The sequence below is a fragment of the Microtus ochrogaster genome, chromosome 5, assembly GCF_000317375.1.
Source record: "Microtus ochrogaster isolate Prairie Vole_2 chromosome 5, MicOch1.0, whole genome shotgun sequence".
Lineage (NCBI taxonomy): Eukaryota > Metazoa > Chordata > Mammalia > Rodentia > Cricetidae > Microtus > Microtus ochrogaster.
In genome coordinates, this window is record NC_022012.1 from 32,910,221 (window position 1) to 32,923,217 (window position 12,997).

The 12,997-nt window shown below is 34.6% G+C and overlaps 1 protein-coding gene across 1 annotated transcript; it reads right to left on the reverse strand.

Annotated features, from left to right (window-relative positions):
• Positions 1-1,533: 1,533 nt before the first annotated feature.
• On the reverse strand, positions 1,534-2,493 carry LOC101983588 (olfactory receptor 150-like). The gene has a single exon (XM_005347490.2). The coding sequence runs from the start codon at positions 2,488-2,490 to the stop codon at positions 1,534-1,536; it is 957 nt and encodes a 318-aa protein (XP_005347547.1). The 5' UTR covers positions 2,491-2,493.
• Positions 2,494-12,997: the final 10,504 nt, after the last annotated feature.

The window sequence follows — 12,997 nt, forward strand, 5'->3', positions numbered from 1 at the left end:
CACTTCCTCTTCCTCCCAGCATTCTGTTCTGTTTACTCTACCCACCTAAAGGCTGGCCTATCAAATGGGCCAAGGCAGTTTCTTTATTAGCCAATGACCTTCCTCCATCATTTCCCCCTTTTCTGTTTAAACAAAAAGGAAAGGCTTTCACTTTAACATAGCAAAATTACATATAACAAAACAATTATAAAGCAAGAATTACAATTACAATATTTACATCTACTTTATCTTTTTTCATAACTACGGAAAACTATAACTATCTACATATTCTTTAACTCCATCAAAGACTCCAGAAGGATATAATGCCTAAGTAAATGAGAAGTAAGCAACTTACAATACTCTAGAAATCACAGAGACATCTTGCTGCCTGGACAGTCACCCAAAGTTCCTCTGCACCGTTGGGGCATCCATCTTCGGCCTACAGTCCAATAGTTTCCAGCAGACATTTCCATGAAGCAGGAAATTTCAAAGGCAGTGAGTCACTATCTGCTGTGTCCTTCAGAATGTCTCACAGACTCTTTCATGAATCAGGAACCATGAAAGATCATCTCACCTTTAGGCAAGTTTGGTAGTCTTCTCTCTGCGGGTTCTCTGTGTCCAGTTTATGCAATAATCCAGGCAAGAGCAGTTTCTTGCCCAAATGGCTATCAAACTCCATAAGGAACCTCTTTGATGCCCATCTTCTTCTTGAAGTAGGTTGGTGCTATATCACTGCTTGGCCCATAAGGTCTAGCTTATTATAGGCTAACTCTTTAATATTAATTTAGCCCATTTCTATAAATCTGTATATTACCACTAGGTTGGGGCCTACCAGCAAAGTTTCAGCACGTCTATCTCCAGTGGTTGCTCTATGTTGTCTTTCCAACTCGACCTTCTTCCTCCCATGCTATAGATCAAGCCAGTTTCTTTATACATAAATCAATAAAAGCAACACATGTGCTGAAAGACCTCCCCAACTGGTGGGATGATGGTAGAGCCTGTCCTCTGCTTACATATGCACTAATGTAGGGCTGTTGTATACATTTCAATAATCAGAATTTCATAATATTAATATTTCATAACTTCTTTTATTTCAACTGCTTCAATTAGGGAATTATTGATAGCATTTTTGAATCATTTGCTAATTGAAAAGTAGGACCTTCTACAAATCATTAAAGCAAAAAGGATTACAGAAATTATATATACCCAAAAAAAATTAAAAAAAAAATAAAATAAAAAAAAAAGAAATTATATACACCCATTTTAATAAAGCTATGTTTGTCTTGACTAAGCAGAGCTTTGTTCATATATGCAAATATAACCAATCAAAAAAAAGCTTACAGAATTTCAGGAGGTGATGTAGGATGCTATCTTGGATAAACAATGGTTATACAAAAGGGTAGCACTTCTCCAGGGATATGAAGGTGAGAATCCACTTTTACTTATGGTACATTTTGACCTAACAACCACGTGCTAACAATAGTCTCAAATATATTTAAAAATTCCTGGCTGTAGGCTACATCTCCAACAAACTGACAAAGTTATACTCCATTGCTAATGAAAATCATGCCATATTGAATGAAAACGTATTTTTTGAATTATTTTTTTTAGGGCAACTTTGACATCTTTATTTCTCAGGCTGTAGATCATGGGATTCAACATAGGCACAACAATGGTATAAAAAATAGATGACAATTTACTTTGTCCCAGGGAACTAACTGATGATGGCTGAAGATACATGAAAGATGTCGAACCATAGAAAAGAGCAACAGCCAAGATGTGGGAGCTGCAGGTGCTAAAGGCTTTGCGTCTTCCCCCAGTGGATTGAATGTGGAGGATGCTGACGATGATGAAGACGTAAGAACTGAGAATGGTCATAGCTGGTATAAGAATGTTAAATGAACCAAGGGACCATAATAGTACTTCATTGATGAAAATACTAGAGCATGAAAGCTCCAGTAATGGGAAAAAATCACAGAAATAATGCCTTATTATATTAGCCTTACAGAAAAGCAATCTCATCATGAAGATAGCATAAGCTGTGGAACTAATGAATCCCATACCATATGCCCCAGCAATCATCCATAAACAGACTTTATAGGACATGGTTACATTGTAAAGTAAAGGATTAGAGATAGCCACATAGCGGTCATATGCCATTACAGCCAACATGTGACATTCTGCAACTGCAAAAACACAGAAGAAGTAGAACTGAGCCATGCATTCTGGGTAGGAGATGACATTCTTCTCTGTCACAAAGTTCATCAGCATTTTGGGAGTAATGACAGTGGACTGACAGCAGTCAATAAAGGACAGACTGCTGAGTAAATAATACATGGGTGTGTGCAGCTGAGAACTGAGCACAATCAAGATGATCATGCCTAGATTTCCCACAACTGTAACCAAATAGACTCCCAGAAAGATGAGGAATAGGGGCAACTGGAGTTCTGGATTCTTTGTTAACCCATCAAGGATGAATTCAGTCACTGAGGTTTGATTTACTTCTTCCATTCTCTTCTGGAAACTCGATATAAGAAGAAAATTCTATATAAAATAAAAATTTGAGTGCCCATTTTTCTATTGCACAATAAATTTTGAAACAGAATTCGATTACTTTTAGGTATCCTCAATCAGCAGTCAACCTATTTGTTTACTGAGCAGTCAGAGATTTTGTGGTCCTGGAAAAAGGAGGTATGCAAAGAAATAATCAAACAGGTGTTTGTATACTTGTGAGTTTGTCATAAGAACTATGTATACTGCTAACCATATCCTACCATATGCAAACTGTACTAGCACCACTTATAGAGTGTTTCAAGTATTTGTCATGTCTTAGTAACAGCACCTATTTTTATTACAAAATGTTTCATATGTGGTAAATTAAAAGTATTATAAAAATACTTCAATATCCATACTCATGTCAATGGCAAATAAATTTAATCATTAGCTATAATTGTTCACTGTCTGTTATTTATTTTAAGCAGTGAATTGTCTTTTCATACCTCATATTACTGTGGCCCACAAGCATTGCACAAAGAGAGCACGGTTGGTGAAATCTCTAGGCTAACATCCAGTTTGTAAGGCTTTGGGGACCTGCCTTTTGAATAGTCAATATTATCTCTGTGAAACATTGTGAAATCACAGTTTCCCTTTTTTTCATAGTGGGATTCTTCCCAAACATGTATAAATCATTCATTTTGCATAACTTCATTCTGTACTGGCAACTGAATGATCTGTTTCCCAACTGTGGGGCTGAGATGTGACCATTCACTCAGCCAAACCCTTGTTCCCATATTCAAATCTACATAAAGTTAGTCCCCCTAAATATACTTTCTATAAAGATATCCAACTAGAAGAGGAATCTTGCAAATAGCCCACATAAGAACTTGAAAAGACAGTCACAGAGTGGAAAAAAAGCATGTCTGCTTAACTTATAAACAGGACCAGATTGTCCAGAATTCTCTAACAGCTGACTCAGGAGAGTGTGACCTACTAGTTTTTGCTCTACTGTAAAAAATATATTAACATTTTGTATTTAACTCTGGCTATGTTTGTTTGACAAAAGATCTTAGTCTAGGAAATTAACTGTGCCTTTACCCCTAGAAATCAACTGTGCCTTTACCCCTAGAAAAATGATTGGATCACTAAACCAGCTCCGAAGAAAGATATTCTCAACTAGGAGACAGTGAGTACAGTACTTTGTTTGGTCCAGGGCCAAGTGTCATTGCTTTCTTCACATAGCTTATGATGGTTGCAACACAAAAGATGAACAAGGAACAGAAGTGCTCAGAGAGTGCAATGGCACTGCTTTGTTTTTCTTTCCTTTTTCTACACATTTATCAATAACAAGCGTCTAGCTTACCTAACTGAACAAATGTATTTAACGCAAATTTTTTCTCCTCTTAGAAATCATAGCCATTCCTCGATTTATCCACCTTTTCATATATGCCTGGGCATATCAAAGACACACATCCTCTGTGACCTAAGTAAGACAGGAGCCTGCTTATTCTTTCTTATCTGTATTGTTGGCCCTAAGAAACTCATGTTTTTTATGGTATCATTGTTATTTGCCAAAGAATTGTTAACTATACCTGTGCAGCCATATAAACTGAAAATTTTGTGAGATAAAGAGATCATTGGAAGGACATCGAAGAAGTTTTGGGGAGATCATAGGAAAAATAAATGAATGAGAAGATGTTATGTGAGCTGACTTATTTTTTTCAACCTCAGATATCTTTAGTCAGTAGCTGCTTGTTGTAGTGGCCCTTCTGATCCTGAGGGGATTGGGAGACTGGCACCCCATGTAAATCTCAAAATTATGCTAGTAAAGTATGAACTCTTTTTTTCAGATTTCACATTCTAGAAGTTGGTCAATTTCATCAATTAATAATTAAACTTACACATCTCTGTTAATTTTTCCAAATTACAATTTTTGATTTTGTTTACTATGTCAAATTATAGTTTTCATTATATTTTTTTCTTGAAAATGTTTTCTTCTCTACTGATACTATTCCTCATTTAGACAAGGACTTCCTCTATATTCCAGACTGGCATAGAATATATAAACCTCTTCCTTATTCATTCCCATGTCTCAAGGTAAATTTTAATGCACAGCTTCTGTCAATTTTTCAAATGTAATTCATGTTAGCATTCTCATTTGCTAAAAAATATCCCATAAAACTCTAGCTGAATATGTCACTCAAGAAATTATAAATCAAATTTATCATGATATCTCAATGAAATATTTCATAAGTTGTTCTTCATTCCATAGATATAGTAACTTTAAAATTTTTGTGCTTTCTCTAAAGTTTTCTTATTTTGAGATGCATTGTTTTTACCATTTTTATTGAATCTACTCTAAAATTATAAAGTATTTCATAGCAGAGATTTTCTTATTAACTCTATTTTTTAGTAATTGTTATGAATTTTCTTTTAAATTAGTACTTTTAGAATGCCCTACCATGCATTTTGATCTTATTTAGGCCCTCACTGAAATCCTCCAGTTCAAGTCCCTTTGTGTTTTCTTTTTTCACCTATAATTCCCAGTTTGTGACTCCCATGAATTGTTACATATAGAACCTTCCATAAGAGTATGGTTATCTTACAAGGGACATTACTTAATGAAAATTAGTCTCCCTCTCTCAGGAGCAATCAAATGGCTGTTCTTCTCAGTTAGAGGCAGAACTTCCTGACCACCTCTCCTCTCCATGCAGATATTTGGTCTCTATTGAGCTTGCATAGGACTTATGTATATTACTGCAATTACTATGAGTTCATATGTACATTTGTCCTTTTGTGTCTTAAAGACATTGTTCCCTTGGATTCATTAACCACTTTGGTTTAATGGGTTTCCCCATTAGGAGTTTTTGGCCAATGACATCACACAACTACTGAAAATTCACAAGCTTTTTGCAATGCTATTTGTCTTTCCAGAGCTCAATGAAAAGACCTTGTTGCTGAAGGTATACTTGGTCAAGGAGCTTGAAGATATCAGGATGATAATGGCTTGGAAGTGTCATCCTTATTGTCTGCCTTTCACAGTGTTAGGAGTTACCTTGGACACTACTGGAGGAGAAAAAGACTCAAAAATCTTATCCAGCTGTGCACTTTGTGAACTATAATAACATCTGTACAGGAAGACATTCTCATTAGTACATTAGTGGCTTGAACATAAAGGAATATTGAACAATCTTCTGTACCACATGATAAAACTCATATCTGACAATTTTGTCAGACTAAGAACCTCTTGATCTTGCTGCCTGTAAACACACTGCATTGGTTTATGAATATTTAAGTTGTTTATTTTTAAATTATTCTGTAAAGATATTCCATGTCCACAATGACATTTTTTGCTGCTGTTATAATACCTATTGAGCAAAGAACTGTAATGCCTACACAAAAATTTTGATTATATTTTTATACTTTATTTATTAAAACTTTAGGCACATCTTTTCTCACTAAGCTATGATGTAGTTTTTTTATGCTAATATACTGTTTGAAACCTGCTTTTCGTACATAAAAATATCAACAAAAGCTTTGTATTTGCTAGTCTTTGTATGTCAATTAACGCTGCATTTTGATTTTATGAACATGTGTCCTTATATTAAAACACAATTCAATTGGATTTATAAAATTTTAAAATGTAATAGAAATAGAAAAAATTATGAACAAGTTAGCACAAAATATCTAAATTCAATAAAAATTCTAATAAAACACAAAAGTCCTACTCTGGATCTTTTACACAGTCCTGAGAAAACTTGAAGAATATTTAAATAAGAGAAGAACTCACCGTAGGAATGATTTAAGACTCAACATGATAAATAAATAGATATATAAATTAAACCAAACAAATAAATAAACTCTGAAGGTTCACAAAGTTATATGGAGGTTTTTCATAATACAATTAGAGGATTTCACATATAAATTAATAGCTTTTAAGACACCAGTGTAGTACTTAAGCAAACTTTGTCTACTTTGGATTACTTAAGAATTGACAGAAAAGTAATTATAGGATAACGTTAAAAAATGTGTGTCTTGAAAAGTAACAGTAAGAGACTCTGGAAACTCTAGAGGTATGTAACGTTCAGTACAAAACTTTCTTTTTGAATGACTCTGTATGTAACATTCACATACACTATTTGCAAGTATTTTAATTTCATTTTAGAAGAGTATAATATCATTATTAATTGTGTTTGTTTAAATGATATGCATGTGCATTAGTGTATGTCATGGCACACATGTGAAGGCAACAGAATAACTTTGGAAAGTTTCTTTAATCCTTCAACCATGACTTACTAGAAGATATATAAATTATGGGGTGAAATATATCGTCTTGTGCAAGATAAATGATTTAATGCAACTCATATGAAAACACCAAAACATAAATCCTTACTAGATCAAGATAGTCCACGTATCATTCTATGATGCATAGGGAAATGAAAAACTGGAACATCATATATATATATATATATAAGCAGTGATTGAACTGTGATAATAACTTATAATATATGCAATACTTTCCATATTCATTCCAGTTCAAAGGCATACGATTAGAATATGGGGAAAAATTCAGCATGTGCTGAGGAGCTGAGCTAAGTCCTCATTCTCCTGTGGAAAACTTGGTGGTTAACATCAGAAACTATGGTCTCCTCTACTTATCTCATCAAGCAATAATTATAACACAAATATGTATGTATTCAAGAATTTGGAAACACTGTTATACATGGATGCATTTTATCTGTCTGATAAAGATAATAATAGATTTCCCCTAAAGAGGTACAATAACAGATCAAAAATCATCCAGAATATATGTTTTCTTACATAATGTGATGATGTCTTTGGACTTTATTATATGCTAAGGGAAGGAAATAGAGAGAGCTTCTATTAGTGTGTGACATCTAAGGTATTTAAGTATGTTAATATTAATTGAAATAAAGAAATTAGGAACTTATTCCTGGGCATAAAATGTATTCAGGCAGTGATGTAGACAGAATATTCCAATAAGCACACCAATTTTTTTGGCAAATATTTACTTTCCTTAGTGTCTTCATAAATTGAACTGACTGGCCCTTCCTACTGAATAATAAAAAATACTCCATTAATAACTGAATAAATGAACCAAGTTAGTAGTAGAGTCCAGATTTTCACAGTCGTTCCTCTAGACTCATGAGTCACTCTCTTTTTCTCTAACATTGTTAGCACAAATTATACTTCCCACTCACAAATGCTCTAATACTGTTGTGCTCAGTACTGTGCAGTCATCACTGCTGAGGTACCAGGGCCCTGTACTTAGTTTCAGAACTACATTTGATGTTGATGTAATGACAGGTTAAAAACCCTAAGAGTTTCTTGTGCTCTAGAGTTGACAACAGTCTCACCTTTTGCTCACCCGAGCAGTTTTGCCTCCTGTACGCTGAAGATTTACCTTAGGATTATATATGCCAACACCAAATAACAAGATCACACAGTCTCCAAGGACACCTAATTCTCAGAAAGAAAACCCTTGAAGGGGAAACAAATGCCATTTCCCAACAGGATAATCCTTTTCTGTTATCAAAAACAACCTCCATTGGTGGTAAACATCTATTTAGATATACCACCTAAATTAAAACCAATATTTTGATAAATGAAATCTCGATAGAATTGAAGATTCTACATCTGATGGCTACTAGTGTTATCATTTCCAGCACACATTATAGTGAGCTGGTCTAAAAGTCAGGCGATAGTCTGACATATCTTATTTGAAGCAGTTAGATAATTTAAAATAATAAACCAATTTCTGTTTCACAAAAGTTTGCTGTTATATCGTATCCAACTCAACAATTTGAATATTTGAGGACTCATGCATCATCTACCCAAGTAGGTAGGATTATAAGCAATCAATCATCAATGCATGAGGAATTCTTATTGATTTGTCTGTGTATATCTACGCATGTAAAGAAGTTGCATGTGCATACATAAGCATGAGTATTTGAAGGGCAAAGGACCAGTTTTGGTTGTCCTCAGAGTGTCCACATTTTTGGATGCAAGGTCTCTTACTGGCCTGGAATTAGACAAGTAGCTAGTCTGTGTGACTAGTTTGTCCTAGCAATATACTAGTATCTACCTCCCAGTTTGTGTTTGAATTTGCCAGTATTCATCCCTAATTTTTAAAAAGGATTTTTGTGATTCAACTTGAATCCTGTTGCTTGTAAGCAAGTACTCAGGCAAATGAATTATTTTTTCTGCCCCTATTTTTAACTACTGTTTTATATTATTATTTTTTTAATGTGGAATTATGTGATTTAATCATGGCTTCTTGATGATTTAAATATTGTTTACTAAAAGAAAAATCAGAAGCAGTGTACTCACTTTGTTATAGATCCTCTCAGTTGATTTCAGCTGACAACTTGACAAACACATGGAGTTACCTACCGAGAATGAACCTCAGAAGAGCAGACTAACCTCTGGTTTCTGTGTGATTCTTTTTTTTTTAACATTTAATTGGATAAAACCACAGCAAGAACATTCAGAGTAAAACATTGTATTATTCCTTTAAATAATACAAAACCTTAATTTAGCAAAGAAAAGTAAGAACATTTAATAATTGGTGGTCCCCTAGCTATATCCAATTTTTCTTTCAAAATTGATCATAATTTAATGCATGGGATATGATCATTAATCAGAAAACAATTTTCCAGTTTTATCTTTTTCCCTAGTGAATAATGACACAAATACATGCTACAGTGAAAGAAAATAGCTTTGAGTTTGAAACTCAGAATGGTAAGAAAAAAAAGACACCATAGCTCTATATTAAAAAGATATATGAGGCAGACCAATGACTCTGCAATGAACATTTGCAGGTCAAGATATATGAACAAAAGAGTTTACTTCATGACTCAAGAAATATATTTTCACCTCTTTTTTTATTTACGTTTTCTTAAAATTTATCTGAGTTGGGATGTTCTAACAAACACAAGACCTTTATTTTGTGTGTGGTATTTAAATATATTTAACTACAGAAATAATAATCTAATAAAATTGGAAACTTATTCCTGGTTATAAAATGTGTTCAGTCAGAAATGAAGACAGCCTATTCCAATTTGTCCACTCAATATTCTGGTAAAAGCTTACTTCTATTTAAGTGTCTTTAAAATGGAAGGAATCACGCAAACCTTCTCCAGTTCATCATAACTGACTTAATTTTCTAGTGACTACTACAAAATTAAACTAAACGCAACACAACTTCATACTAGAGCAGAATGCAGAGATTGGGCTAATTCTGTGCCTTCGGGACCTGAGAAAGTGCCTGATGCATTCTATAAGGTTTAAAAACTACTCTGTAAAATATTGCATAAATTAATCTAATAATATATATTTTCCTGACTTTTCACATCAGTTCCTCTAGACTCATGACATTAATCAAGTTGGGATGAACATTCTACTCTTCTTATTTTCAAAAGCTCAGCACCAAGTTTTACTGGTCCCTTGCAAAATCACTAATGTTGATATGTAGTAACTTGTGATCAACATTCTGTAGTCATCAGTGCAGAGAGATGAGGGCTTCAGGCACAGAACTATTTTTGTAGTTAGTCTAATGGTAGGGTAACGTCCACAAAAGCTTCTTCAGCTCTAAATTTCGTAACAGTCTTAGCTTTCACAGTCACCTAAACAGTTATACCTCCTATGCTCTGAAAGTCACCCCTGAACTTGTATATGCCAGCTCCAAATAGCATGAAACTGTACTCTAGAAACGTTTACAACTCTCAGGGAACAAACCTTTAAAGAGAAGCAAATGACATTTTACTGCTGCTTATTTTTTTTCTATGTAAATGCTGTAATTTATTTCAGTCCTATATTTTTAATGTTTTTGTTAAAAAATTTTTATTAATTTTTTTTATTAAAAATTCCTGCCTCCTCCCCGCCTCCTTTTTCCCTCCCCCTCCTCCCACTCCCCACGCCCCACTGCCATCGTCCCCCTCTCTCTCCAGTCCAAAGAGCAGTCAGGGTTCTCTGCCCTATGGGCAGTCCAAGGTCCTCCCCCCTCCATCCAGGTCTAGGAAGGTGAGCATCCAAACAGGCTAGGCTCCCACAAAGCCAGTACTTGAAGTAGGATCAAAACTCTGTGTCATTGTCCTTGGCTTCTCAGCAGCCCTCAATGTCCACCATATTCAGAGAGTCCGGTTTTATCCCATGCTTTTTCAGACCCAGTCCAGCTGGCCTTGGTGAGCTCCCAATAGATCAGCCCCACTGTCACAGTGGGTGGGTGCCCCCCTCGCGGGCTTGACTTTCTTGCTCATGTTCTCCCTCAGGGAAGTATATATCTTAATTAAGGGAGCCATTTTAGGGTTGGCAAGAGCCTTGACTCTAGAGGGGTTCCCAGGATTCCAGAGAGATGTCCCCAACTAGGTCCTTGGGCAGCTGAGGAGAGAGAGCCTTTAAAGGCCCGGTCCTATAGCCACACTAATGAATATCTTGCATATCACTATAGAACCTTCATCTGGAGATGGATGGAGATAGAGACAGAGACCCACACTGGAGCAATGGACTGTGCTTAATTTTTTTCTATCATCAAAAGTTGTACATTAGTCTTAAAATTTTATATGCAGAAACGATTTGTATTAAAAGCAATGTTTTATCAATTGAAATCTTATTAAGATTTGATTTCTACATTTCTTATATGCTACTAAATAGTGTTGTTGGTTCAGTCCAACACTACATTGAACCCACACTATAGTGGTCTTAAAAATCCAGAAGACAGTCTGACTGGTTCCTTTTAATGAAAAATGCTCAAAGATTTGAAAATAATTAACCATTTTTTAAAATATTATAAGTCTTTTTTGTATCCTGTCTAAATCGGTAATCTATATATTTGAGGACTCGTCCCTCATCTATCTAAGCTGGTGGGATTAGAGGCAAGTACCAGTATACCAAAAAAGTTTTACTTCTTTGTCTGTGTATATGTATGCATGTAATGTGGTTGTGTGCACATGTGCATGCATGAGTATGTGAAGGGTAAAAACAAACTCTGGTGTTGTTCCTTAGGGTGTCCACTTTTTTTGATGCAAGGTCTCTAACTAAATTGTAAGTAGCTAAGTAGGCTAGTCTGGGTGTTCAGATTGTTCTAGGAATCTAACTGTCTCTACCTCTGAGTGCTGTGATTACAATTGCTAGTTAACACTACTACTGAAAATAGGCTTTTGAGAACCAACTCAATCCTCTTGCTTTAGCAAATGAATTGTTTTTTCCAATCCTATTTCTAAATTACTTTTCTATTTTTAAACATTTATTTATTATGTAAAAAGTGTTCTACATGCATATATGCCTAAATGCCAGAGGAGAGTACCACATCTCATTATAGGTGGCTGTGAGCCATCATATGGTTGCTGGGAACTGAAATCAGGACCTCTGTGAGAGACTGCTCATAAACTCTGCTTGCTGGGGTGAATATTTTTGATTCTTCTTGACATAAATATTGAGGAGACCTGAAAAGACCAGACTTCCCTGTGGTCATGTGTGTAACCTTTTGACATCCAATTGGATAAAACAATAGCTAGCACATTTATAATAAAATGGTATTTTAAATTTTTCCTTTATGTAACCCCAACACTAACCTAGAGCTTCCAGAACAAGAACATTCAGCAGTTTCATGTATTCTTGTCTAACCCCTATTTTTCATTCAAAATTGCTCATGAGTTCATGAGTGAGGCTTATCTTTATTAAAAAAGAAAATGCCATTTTTTTTTGATTTTTCAAGACAGGGTTTCTCTGTAGCTTTTTGGTTCCTGTCCGAGAATTTTAACTTTCTTCCATGTTAACAAGTAATACAAATAGAAGCTACAATGAAAGACTATAACTTCATAACTTCTGAGTCTGATACTCAGAGAGGTAAGAGAGAAAACAAAACAACATAACTCTACATTAAGAAAAATATGACTATGGAGTTATAGGAAAATGAGGAGGAGTCATATAGTTGTTAGAAGAATAATTTCCCATTGCCTTTCCAGTTTAAGATAGTATAAACACCTATGTTTGGGAACCTGTATTATGTTAACACATGCACTAATATAGTGCTGTATACTTTTAAATAATCAGAATTATACCAATTTCCTATTACATAACTTATTTTATTTAAATGGCTTCATTTATGAAATTATTCAATGTATTTTTGAGTCATTTGTTAATTGAACAAGAAAAACTCCTACAAATCATTGAGGCAACAAAGGAAGATTGCAGAAATTTATGTATATCCATCTTACTAAAGTTAAATTTGGCTCGCTTAGGCAGAGCTTGGTTCATATACTATATATTAATCAACCAAAAAAAGGGTTAGGAAATATTAGCAGGTGATGTAGGATACTATTGAATAAGCTCTATTATACAAAGGAGTAGCACTTCGCCATGGTGTGAAGATGAGAATCCACTTTTACCTTTGGAACATTTCTACCAAATACCATGTGCTAACAATCATCTCACATCTAATGTTACTAATTTTGTATGTAGGCTATATCTTCCAATGAATTACAGAAGTAATACTGAATAA

Bases quoted from the DNA above. Each gene is read 5' to 3' on its own strand.
- LOC101983588 (XM_005347490.2), bottom strand. From the start codon at position 2,490: ATGGAAGAAGTAAATCAAACCTCAGTGACTGAATTCATCCTTGATGGG.